At 37.9% G+C, this 13,225-nt stretch overlaps 1 protein-coding gene across 1 annotated transcript in view; it reads right to left on the bottom strand.

Moving 5' to 3' along the window:
* Positions 1-13,225, bottom strand: part of zfpm2a (zinc finger protein, FOG family member 2a) — a gene marked incomplete at its 5' end in the record, with an annotated part of 96,304 nt that overhangs the window by 57,359 nt on the left and 25,720 nt on the right. Inside the window, 1 exon segment of the mRNA XM_026227571.1 lies at positions 9,316-9,434. Coding sequence (XP_026083356.1) covers positions 9,316-9,434 — 119 coding nt within the window.

Here is a 13,225-nt window from a genome sequence, read left to right as displayed (position 1 = left end):
CTAGATTTTCTCCCTCAGTGTTCGCCGTGGATTCTGCCGTGGCGTATTCCAACACCTTTGGCAAGACGTGGCGCAAACCGAGGGAGACAACACTGTGGACAAACTTATGTTGTTTCTTGCTAATTCAGATTTGATTGAGGTTATGCAAAATATCAAACTTCAGGGCACTTTAGGCGGGTGTTAGTTTCTACTTCTTAAGAGACAAAAAATAATTTCCCAAAGCAAAACCATTGATGTCAGTTCATATGGAGGCACTATAAGTTTCATTTGAAACTATTGCAGTTACTGTTTGCTGCTAGTGGGGTTCATAACCAGCTTTCATGAACATAAAACCACCACTGACCAAAAGAAACAGATGATCAAAGAGAGAAATGTTTAAATATCTAGTGTGAAAACAAAAATGGCAAGTTCCCAAAAATACAGTAAAATATTTGTATTCATGTTGATTTTTTTTAAACAGTTATCCCATTTTCAAAACATTAAATTATTTAAATCAGTCTAATGTGGTGTGTAATATTTTGGGGAAAAGGGAGATGGCGTTTGTCGCGGCTTGGAAAATAAGGGAGAAAACATGACCTAACAACTCTGCGAATATCACATTTTGTGTATATTTAAAAGATTACTTTACGATACTTACAAGATACAATACTGATTTTGGTGGAAACTCAATAAAACAATAAAAAAAAGGCATTTATTGCATTTTGGAACCAAACTCTTCTCTCTCTCACACACACACACACACACACACACACACACACACACACACACACACACAGATATATATTTTAGTAATAATAAAAGATTATACCAAAAATCTTTAACCTTGACCTTTAATGGCACTTTATGCTCAAATGTAATTATTTATTTTTGTTATAACTTAATATCACTTCATTATCCCTATTCTTTTCAGAAAATGAATAAAGTACATTCAGTAAGACTTTTAACAGTGTTAGCTTTGGTGTTATCCTGCTCTTTCTCCAAGTCCAGATGGATGAAATATCCTGACACGTTTTCCCTGACTGATTCATGCTGGCTAATATGTCCCCTAATACATCGAGAGCGCATGTCACCAGAGTCTCAGCCAGTCTCGGTACTGATTTGAGGTCACTTTTGCTCTTGAGGACCACCAAACATCTCACTGGTGTACGTCAGTGACTCCTTCGACTCATTAAGTGAAAATAAGCAACCAAACTTGCAAACTTATCTACCTAGTCCTTTTTTACTCTTCAGTAATATAGTCACAGAAGGCTGTGTATCACAGTGATTCCACCATGGTGCATTCATGCAAAAGCAGTAATATGATAAAATACACCGCTGCTTGATAAATTAAGCATTGAATTTAATAATCATAAAAATAAATAGTTCACTAGCCTAATGCTAGCCTGTTCTCACAACCACCGTTGTGTTGCATTCTTCTGGAAAAATCTTGTGGGCTATTTTATTTTAATACAGCCTTTCAAATCTTCCAAATGCAGCTCCTGGCGCTTACGCTCAAATAAAGTATCCAGTTTGTTACACACCGACTAAAAGGAAAGAGCCCTTGTCAAATGACATCTATGTGGATGTATCATTCACAAACTTGACACCATGAATTGTGACGTGGCGTTTAACGGTGTCTTCGCCCTGATTGTGCTAAACTATGTAGCCATCACTTCAGTCACAAAGCGGCGGCCGCTTATCGCTTCCCCCCATATCTGTTTGCCTGCTTGGGACATGCAGTGATGAAGAGGAGAAGGGGGAAATGTCAGGTTCACTTGTAGATCAGGTCGAGCATGTATTATCTCAGCTCTAGTCATCTGCGGCCCCAGCAGCCGCTGGCACTGTGAGGAGAGAAAACACACACCCCCCGTTTCCTGTCAGAGAGGATCCCTCAGAGAGAGAGAGAGAGAGAGAGAGAGAGGAAGAATAAATCCCAAACACCCCTTCGCTGCTAGGTCATGACCTCAGGGACCACTAGTCAACACTAATTAACATTCACAGGTGAGAGATGGGTAAAACTTTATGAATGACTGTTTGTGAAGCTTTCAGTAGAATTTTAGTGATTCAACATTATGATAGTAGTCAAGTACATGTGCTAAGTTTAATTTCATCACACTGAGAGGATACTTAAACCTTGACCAAACATTACAATACAACTAAATCCAAAATAAAATTGATATCACTACACTGATTACTAACATTTCATATAAGTTCCTGAATTCAGAGCAAAGAGAATAATTCAATTTCCTCATCTAGCACAGGAGCTTCAGTTCCATCTTGATAATAATAATTAGTCAAGCAAACCTTCTTGATTGAATCTATTCCAATCTTTTTAGGCTATCATCACTGAAAAGAGCAAATGCGATAGTTCAGTGAAAGTCTGTATGGCAGATTTGTGTCTGATCAGCTGTATTCAGTCACGCTCTCACACAAAACAAATCATTTTTTTGTTAATTTTCTATTTCACTTGAATTTACTTCATGTTGGATTCTATTACCTTGAAAACCGAGCACATACTTGGTAAAGCTGCTGAAGATATGACGGCTGGACCTCCTGTGTCTTTATTCCAGGGTATAATAACCCCTGATAATTAGTTAGCAAGCTTTATATTAATGAACAAGATCTGTTCAAATAAATATGACTCATAAACTACTCCATAAAAAGAGATTTTAGTGTCAAAATTGGCCTTATTTACTTTGCTAATACACAAATCCTGTCTAATTGTGCTTATTCCAAAAGAGAAGAAAGTTGGCCTTCGTAAAATTATTTCAAAATGTAATTATTTAGCCCTTGTCCTCCAACCATCTGTCAAGCAGAGACAGATTTTCACAATCCAATCAATTCCTGATGAATAAAATGCCCTTCTCTATAGTTTCATTTAGAAATATGTCACATTACAGAAGTATGATGGGTCGTGAACATCATTTCATGTTGATGTTAAAGGGCGTGATGTTTGAATTTCTCTTTAAAGCTGCCTTCAAGTCATGTTGGAATGATTGTATTTGGGAATTGAGTGCACATGAACGTCACAGCATCATCATAATTACCAGCAAGAAACTCTGGATTTTCTATGAACACCAAAATTCTGAGTTAAGATATTGTTATTTAAAAAAAAAAAAACATGGCGAAACCTAATTGGTATTGGTTTAAAATGCAGTTGTTGAGTGTACAATTTTGCATGCTAGAAAATAATATGAATTCTCTCTGTTCATGAGGCAACAGGTTTGTGCAGCACAACTACATTTCCCATCATTCTCTGTCACACTATGCAAAAGATTTCTGAAATAATCATCCAGCGTGTCTTCCTGTTATGAACAAAATCAACTGATTGCTCATTTGAATTTGTGATTAATCTGAATTTCCCAGGATGCATTACTCTTCACAGGACAGAACACATACTGTTCTGTTTAACTGGACAATGAGTAATAAAACTGAAAATGTTTAATCATACTCTCAGAGGAAATAGCAAATCTCATGTTGAGGACAAAAGGTGCCTCAAACTTCTCAAATGAAGTTCCGTCAGTCTAGAATAATTTCTTACCTGATTTCAGTTACTAAAAACTACATTCTGAACTTGAGATGCATTTAAGTGATTGTAAACTACTTTTGCACAAAATAGGATTATAGACTACAATTCAAAAATCTGAATTGGTAAAATTATTTTGTATTTTTGCTCAGCAAAGCTGCATTTATTTGATCATCTATACATTAAAAACAGTAATATTGTGAAATATTAATACAATGTACATGAACTGCTTTTCTATATATTTTCTGCATCATTACTCCAGTCTTCAGTGTCAAATGATCTTTCAGATATCATTCTAAAATGCCCATTTGGTGCTCAAGAAACATTTGTATTATAATCAATGTTAACTTAAAGCTGCAGTAGGTAACTTTTGTAAAAATATATTTTTTACATATTTGTTAAACCTGTCATTATGTCCTGACAGTAGAATATGAGACAGATAATCTGTGAAAAAATCAAGCTCTTCTGGCTCCTCCCAGTGTCCTATTGCCATTTACAGAAATTCATCCGCTCCCGGTAAGAAACAACCAATCAGAGCTGCGGTCCGTAACTTGGTTGGTGTTCAAAATGTAGAAAAATTTATATAATAAGGGAGTACACCATGAATCCATTTTCCGAACCGTGTTTTCAGCTTGTCCTGAATCACTAGGGTGCACCTATAATAAGTGTTAATATTCGGACTATTTTAGATTGCTTCGGGGGTACCGCGGCGGAGTAACCCAATACCTTTGTGATTCTTCATAGACATAAACAGAGAGAAGTAGTTCCGGCTACAATGTCCTTCCGCAACACGCAAGCAGTTCTGTTTATTAACCGCTAGAGCGTCAAAAGTCACCAACTGCAGCTTTAATATGTTTTGATCAACTTAATCCATCTTTGGTGAATAAAAGTATTAGTTACTAATTTTATAAAAATCTTACTGACCCACACAAAACCTTGACCCTAATTATTAAACTTCAGTCTCTAGTTTGTCCTATACTATTATAATTTTTCCAAGCAAATGTGATTGTTTGCCTGGAGGACAATAATACCCCATCGATTTACACTGAGCCAAATATAGAGAACCGGGCATCACAGAGACTTCATTGTGAACACAAATAAACACAGACTTTCTTCATAAAATGTAGTTGCATGTTGATTTTACATGCACTGTCACTTTTCAACCAGACACTTAAAGCAGAGCCATTTTCGTTTCAGCAGCAGAGATGTCAGTGGTCTAGTGACTTGTTAAAGCCCAGCAAAGTAATTGATGCATGTAATCGCAAATTGGTTCCCCGCCTAAACTTCAGGCCTATTATTTTATTAGATAAAGCCACATTTGGGTTGCCAAAATAATTTGTGTGTCCAACAAAGAATTAAAATCCCATTAAAGCTCACGAGCAGGCGACATTACAAAAAGTAAGATATTCTCTCTGATAAATATGGCCTCAGATATACAGTATATAAGATCTATATGAGCATGACGTGCCAAATATACAGTTGTGCGAGATCTCTCACTTATGAGCAAATGAACCCCACTTGCATATATAATTAGATGTAAGTGTAAATAATTGGTTATGCATGTGCCAACACGAGTATGATGTTTGTCTGTGTGCGTATGTGCGCGCTCCACTCTCAAGTCCCACTGATTCTTCTTTCCAGCCATGTTGAATCCTCTTTTCTTATCAGAGCAGTGCAGGCCTGCATCAGGCGCTCCTTGCTATGACAGAGGCTACAACAATAGGCATGCGATACCGCTGCTTAGCGCTGCGTTTCGGAGGGGAAACCTGCCACAGGCACAGATTACCAACACACACACACACAGACATTCACTCTCTCTCCCTTTCAAACACACGCACCCACTCCCACAAAATAGATTGCAGCCACCAAAACAAAACATTTTTCCAAAGGCCCGGCTCTTGATTAATGAAGTAATGACAAGAAGAAAAATATAATTTCAGCATGAAAAAAAAATCCACTGCCACTTGTTCAAGTTTGGGACAAACAATAAACCTATAGGAGAAGCAAGAGGACAGCAAAGAGGAGGAGATAAAACCGAACGATGGTTGGAATTATTCCTCATGCTCATTCGATACACTGAATTACAGCATAAAAACAATCCAGGAGCCCAACTGACACTGGTTCACCCAAATCATTTCTGCAGCTGTGGACACTACACATATACAAACACATGCTACATGCACCAAAAGAGTCTGACTCCTGGTTTATCGCTCGTGCTGGCTCATGAAACCTCCACAGAGGAATCTATATTGCTCAGAGGATGCTCTTTCATAGCTCAAGAGACCTCAGAGTTGTCTTTATTTCAGATGATTCTCCTACAATTCCTTGAAAAAACAGACTTGGAATCTCAGCAGTTTAAGATCTCTTCTGAAAGTCTATGCAAGATAACCGGGGTCTTTTTCAAAAGAGAAACACCTGAGGAGCATTTGCAACAGGCAATTCAGCCTCGAGAAGAGAAACCAGTGGGATAAAGAGAGTTTTATTTAGGAATATTATTTCCTATGGGCATCCCTGAACATATTAACTAATGGTCGACTTATTTTTATTTTTTATCAATTTAAAAAAATAGATGATGACAAACACTTCACACAAGATTTACCAAGGTTGTGCAACATTCAGAAATGAATTGAGAATGCATTTCCAATTTCATTTAAATTGAGGTAGCAGCAATTTGTAGAACTAAAATGAGCTGAAACAAAAATAAATTAATTTAACTGCATTACAGTATGCATAATTTTTAACTAACAAAGGAAAGTTTTTTTTTTTAAATAGGCCTTACACACAAATAAAAAGATATTAAAAATAAAAAATAAAAATTTTACTTTGTTTTTATCTTGTTTTTGTTTTATAATACCCATTCATATATATGTGTTCCATTGTGTCAATCATTGTGTTCCTGTAGCTCAATTGGTAAAGCATTGTGCTATCAAGCGCAAGGTTGGGGGTTCGATTTCCCTGGGAACACATGGGTAAAAATTGATAGCCTGAATGCGCTGTAAGTCGCTTTGGATAAAAACTTATGCTAAATGCATACATTTACATTTTTTTAATTAAATTAAATTTTTATATATATATATATATATATATATATATATATTTTTTTTTTTTTTTTTTTTTTTTTAACAAACCTTTTTAATTAGAGAAATGCTCATTCATTTGATGAACACTGAACTAAAACCCATACTTAACTAACTGCCATCTTGGAAGGGGCCCGTAAATCTTTAGTTCATTATTAGGTTGTTTCAAAATCAATTATTAACACTTAAATTGCACACTGGGCAGCGAGAGAGGTGCTGAGCCACAGGCCACAGTCAGAGTTGAGTCCAGGCCCAGTAATTACTGTGATGAAGACACCTGCTACTCAATAGCTTCGACCCACACCGGCTGCCCGGCCCCCAGATGGCAGACATTTATGTCTGAGTGCCATTATTAATTTGTGTTAATTTGGTGGTGGTGGACAGGCTCGTCGCTCACCTGTGTAGGGGCTGCTGGGTAATTGAGCTCTAATGGCCTGATTGATCGGCAGGAGAGGAGAGAGCTCAGGAGACTATCACTCAGCAGTTCAAGTATCCACCGGACACTGACACCACAATATATCTTCTATCAATTTGCAAGTCACTTCCGTCACATTTCAAAGAACAACTCTGTTGAAGCAGCCTGTCTTGCAATTTTGTCCACATCTTCAATCATTTCAATTCTTCAATTACTGTATTTCTGACATAAAAATAGTGTCTCGCAAGGAATGATTCACTGTTCAAACAGCTTTTGGAGATCCGCTCCAGAGTGTTTAATCAATAACTGCGATCATAGATAGAGTGACTCACTGAGTCGTGAATCATTTGAGTGAATCGTTTGAATGGAACGAAGATGGATGGCATGCAGACTTGGGCATCTGAGGAGTTTCATGTGCAAACACGGCAGAGCGTAGCATCATAAGCTCCAAGAAGCCCTCTGTTCTCCATTGACTTTTCCGTACATCAGATGTTTGATATGCCCTCCACACTGATAAGCCCTCATCATGTGACCCTATCTCTGCACCACAGAGGCCTAGATCTCTCTCACTTGCTCACCCAAGTAGGGCGACATCACTCAGTTCTAGATGCAGAATGAACCGCAAACGCCTCTCCTACTTCACCATATTCAAGAGATGGACACATTTCTCTTCATTTTCTTTCACATGCACAATCTTAAAAAATATTGGCACCATTGGTTCCATTAATATCCAATATTGAACCCTTCAATTAGGGATTCACTGCAATGAAAATTATTTTTTGCGGGAGTACTTTTTCTCTCTCACCCCCCACACCCCCCCCCCACACACACACACAGACACACACTTTATTATTAAAAAAATAAAGTTATGAGTTATGCGTTTGAGTCATTCCATAGAAATAATCACAGTATCCAAACTCCTCGCAGACTTTTACTTACGTTTCTTAACAGGATAAATATGAGATTCGTTACAATTTTAAGAACTAATGCTTAAAGGTACAGGTTGTAGGACCTGCCACTAGAGGGTACACTATCAAAACAATAACAATCGCGTGGTTTGATGACGCTAAGGAGGAGCGTGGAATGATGGGATTTGTTGTCTTCTACCCAACCGCTTACGGCCATCAATCAGACGGAAAGATAAATCATGGATTTAACGCGAGTTCAACAATTTGTGCGAGTAGATTACATACAAAGTCAATGCAAAGACGCGATCAGACTATGGATCAGACGCGGGTCTAGAGACGCGATGCCCCGCATTTGGCGTGTATGCCCCATAATAATAATCTTGTTGAGTGTAAGTTTTCTGTAAAGATACGAATCAAAACAACTCACCTGTCGAGTAAAACACAAGCGAGATCAGCGTTTCTTTCTAGTTGAAGTTTGTCGCGAAGCTACTTCCGCATTTGTCCATGACACTGTTGTCATGTGGTTTCTACGTCAGTAAAGGCGGTAACAAAGGGTAACTAAAAGTCATTGAAAGGCGACTGCACTACCCCCCGGTCACTGTTTAGAATGGGAATTTTCTCATGATTTACAAGTAGTTGAAAACATTACAGATATTGCTAGTAATCTGCTGGACAAAATATATAAAACTAGCAAAATGGTTTTTGGATATTTTACTGCAAATATCTTACAAATTGTACCTTTAATTAATCCACATTCAAAATGGAATGTTAAATCCTAAAGGATTCCTCTTTCTGCCCGTGCATTTAGGTCAACACGTTCCTCTTTTCCGCTCTTTCTTTAACGGCTGAAGGATCATAACAGCAGCTTGGGCCTAACTGGAAGAATCATCAAGAACAACATCAAATCTAGTAGATGTAATATCAGTCAAGAATTTAGTCATAAAATGTGCAGATGAAAAGGTTCAAAGCACAAAGGAGGTCATTTTGTGGTCAGTTTGATGCTTGAATGTACAAGTTACAAAGGGTTATGATCTAATATGTAACACAATTAACATCCGTTTATGTTCAGTAATCTTTCTCTTATGTTAATATGCAAATTATGGACTTCAAGGAAAATAAGCTTCACCCTTTAAAACTGAGAGCTTCATGTATTAACAAACACTGAGAATCTGTTAAAGGTGAGGTGTGTAATTTATGCTCTAGAAGGATTGCCCAAAAATTATACCCCCCCCCACCAAAAAAGTTTCAAACCAGTCTCTAAAACCACCCAAACCAATGCCTCTGGTTCAGGCAATGACCGATCTTTCTGTTTTAACATTTAATTTAATTTGGTGTCATTTTCTTTAAGTAGGGCATGAAGTGCATCCTTTACCTTTTACTCTCATCAACATTCAACTTGAGATAACGTACCTGAGCATCTGTGTTTAGCTCAATTTTCCCCTCGAAAGGCCCCCATGTGGTTCCTACAGGAAGCTGCTGGCGGCTGTGAATCCGTCGCTCTCCATCTTTGTTGAACAGGTCCAGCTCTCCTGTGAGACAGAACAGGCCAGACAGTCAGTGTCACACAATAAATCCTTCAAGTTGACTGTAAATATATTTAGGATGAGTGAACAACAGCATCAAAATTTGCTACAATATTTCCTCAAAATGTGTATGCCTTTATTATTTGTAATGAGACTAATCATTAAGAAATACATCCCGTCTATTAAAAAAAAATTACTCTCAAACATAATATATTAAAAGTTTACTTTTATATTTTTATATTTTATAAAAAATATAACCCAGTGAATTGAGACTGGTTCTGTTGTCCAGGGTCACTTATATGTGTGTGTGTGCACTCTCTCTTCTGGGAGAAATGCACATAAAAAGCATTCCGCCCTTTATGACATTATGAAGAGCGATCCCCCTAAAAATAACTTTCTGAAACTTGTATTTGGCACAGAAACACTCAATCGTACAGGTCCTTCTAAAAAAAATAGCATATTGTGATAAAAGTTCATTATTTTCCACAATGTAATGATAAAAATTAAACTTTCATATATTTTAGATTCATTGCACACCAACTGAAATATTTCAGGTCTTTTATTGTTTTAATACTGATGATTTTGGCATACAGCTCATGAAAACCTAGCCTGACTACGTCAGACTTCCTACTTCCGCTCAATTTCATTTCGCTTCTGTACTCAGTCTGATACAGCGTCAGAGCTTTCTGTTTGCCACCGGTCTGAAAACAGCCGGGCCAATCAACGAGCAGAGGGCGGGCTGAGAGCCGTGACGTAGATGCTAAGTGCCGAGTTTTAAATTGTAGGTTAGAGAAATCGAAAACCGAAACGACCGCGGAAATGGTAAACGAGACACGAGACACGGGATGCAATTCGCTCTGTTATGGAGAACATTCAACTCTTTTTCAAACTGAAGCCAGAACAAGAAGAGTGTTTAACAACAGGTTTACAGTGGAAATTCAATCATAGATTTGAGTTCGATGCATGATGTCTGTGCTTTGATGCGGCTGTACAGGCGCATAACATACGTCATAACTAAACGTAATCCGTATTGGCTTACGGGTAACCAATGATTTTAAACTTCAGACAAGCGCCCCCTAGCGAGAGAGAAAACACTTCTCTATTATGCCATTCCAGACTCTGTCTACGAAGCAAAGTGAAGTAGCAGAGTCTGGTATTACGAGGCTAATGAAAACCCAAAATATCTAAAAAAAATTAGCATATCATGAAAAGGTTCTCTAAACGAGCTATTAACCTAATCATCTGAATCAACTAATTAACTCTAAACACCTGCAAAAGATTCCTGAGGCTTTTAAAAACTCCCAGCCTGGTTCATTACTCAAAACCGCAATCATGGGAAAGACTGCTGACCTGACTGCTGTTTAGAAGGCCATCATTGACACCCTCAAGCGAGAGGGTAAGACACAGAAAGAAATTTCTGAACGAATAGGCTGTTCCCAGAGTGCTGTATCAAGGCACCTCAGTGGGAGGTCTGTGGGAAGGAAAAAGTGTGGCAAAAAACGCTGCACAACGAGAAGAGATGACAGGACCCTGAGGAAGATTGTGGAGAAGGACTGATTCCAGACCTTGGGGGACCTGCGGAAGCAGTGGACTGAGTCTGGAGTAGAAACATCCCGGTAGGTATTTAACTTGTTTCATGAATACAGAATTCACTGCATGTGTGATCACATGGTTTCTTTTTCATAGAAACCATAATTTGAGCATCATAGCATGTTTTCCTGCCTCCTCTATCGAGTGACTGCAATATTTGCTACAGACTCCAGCACCTGTTCTCAGAGCTGATGGCGATCAGATGCAGCGTATCAAACCTCTGGGATGCTAACTCCTCTTGAAAGAGCGTCTTTCGCTCTCTGATAAAACCTCGCTGAGATGTTACAGGCTTACCGGCTGGCGGCTTGGGCTCTATTTCTGTTTTTCCATGAAGGGGGCCGAGGCCTCTTGTTAGTAGCACTGAGCTCGGAGTTAATTAACCGTGTCACGGGATAGCACGGCTAGCCCCGCGAGTTCCCTGTGAGCTGCTATCTAATCAGTTAGATTTTGTGTGCTTTTTTAGGACAGTGATTAATCAAACAGTTATTATAATAGACTGCCTGGTCATGACTCTCGTTTCTCGAGGGCTAGGGGGCTCTTGTCAGGAGGATCTCAAGAGCAGGCTTCCGGCAGGTTTTCATGGCGATGTTGAGAGCTTTTTGGGGCTGACCTGTGACTGAGGGAGATTCATCCCTCAGAGCTTGAGTGCTATCTGCTTTATCATCCCACCAGTGTCCTGTTCGGCTGTGTCACAGCACTTATAACAACAGCAGAGCTCTTTACAGTGAGGCGTGGACTAAGAATCTGTACCACATTGAAAATATTTACGTGAATTGTTTGCAAAGCTCAGAAGTTTTTTCTAAAATCCAAATAAATACACAAATGAGATAATTACTGACAGAATATGGTTTTAAAATGAATATGTATGGCATACTCCACATTTTTAAGAATAAATGTTCTTAATTGGCATTGGTGGTTGCATGGTGAACCTTTAACATCCATGGAATCTTTACATTGCACAAAATGTTCTTCATACATTCCTAAAAGTAATTCTTTATTTGTTTTTGAGGGGTTCCGTTGCTTCAACATTAATGGAACCTTCCAATGTGCTAAAAAAGGTTCTTAGGTTCTTTAAAGTACTGTAAAAGTTATTTATGGAACCAAAAATATTATTCTATGAAAATTTATTTTCACGTGCCTCTGTTATGGGTAATGAAAGTTCCAAATGTTGGTTTTGGGAATCCCAAACAACAAGCTGACATGCATGCAAGGTCAAAAAACACTTTCATTGTCTTATAAAATACATTTATTTTTATTTTACTTGATCAAAAACTAAATCCTAAATTATTTGCTTAACAACTCATTTTTTTCAAACCCCTCCTTTGCGTCATTGCGTGACACTAATCTGTGGTGATTGGTCCGATTCTCATTTTCAATTCACTGTGCCTGATAAAGCAGAGTTTTTGAGTGCAGTGCTGCTTTGTGTAAAGTGTTACTATGGAAACCTCACTTTTTTCCTCTGGCTCCACAACAGGCGTCCAAACAACAAACAGAGGGCGGGCTGAGAGCCATGACGTAGACGCTAAGCTAAGCGTATTCGCTGAATTTAAGATTGTAGTTTAGGTTCTGGAAATCGAAAACGATCGCGGATTTGGAGACACGGGATGCAATTCGTTCTGTTCTGGAAATTTTTTTTCCTGCATTTGCCTACTGAAGGCCGAACAAGAAGAGTGTATGTTTCACATTTTGAATGGAGTTGATGTTGTGGACCTAAGTTTACTTTATTGTACCGTGTTACCAGAAGTACCACATATTGCCAAAACATTTAGAAATTGTATTATGGTAATACAGTATTATGGTTTGTACTACTGTAGTATGATGTTTGACAGGAAATAAAACAACCAACATGTGCTGCTTTTAGGGATGCACCAGCACCATATTAAAATTATGGCCAATAATTCAATGGCCAATATTTCTTTCCATGTTATGGTTACTAGCAATAAATGACAAAAACTAAAATGTATATTATTTTGCTTAAATTAACTAATTCAGTTTAGTAGTCACATTATAATGTATAGTATGAAAAATCTATATTCATTATAGAATTATCTGAAGATTCTAGTTGATAATTAAATTGAATACATATAAAAAAAATATATAATAAGTGATCATTAGATGATGACACAACAACAGAATTTTTTTTGCATGCACATTGAAATATCCAATACTGACAGATCCCGATACAGTATTGATATTTTGCACATCCA

This window comes from Carassius auratus, chromosome 41, assembly GCF_003368295.1.
Source record: "Carassius auratus strain Wakin chromosome 41, ASM336829v1, whole genome shotgun sequence".
Classification (NCBI taxonomy): domain Eukaryota; kingdom Metazoa; phylum Chordata; class Actinopteri; order Cypriniformes; family Cyprinidae; genus Carassius; species Carassius auratus.
This window is presented reverse-complemented; position numbering and strand designations above follow the sequence as displayed.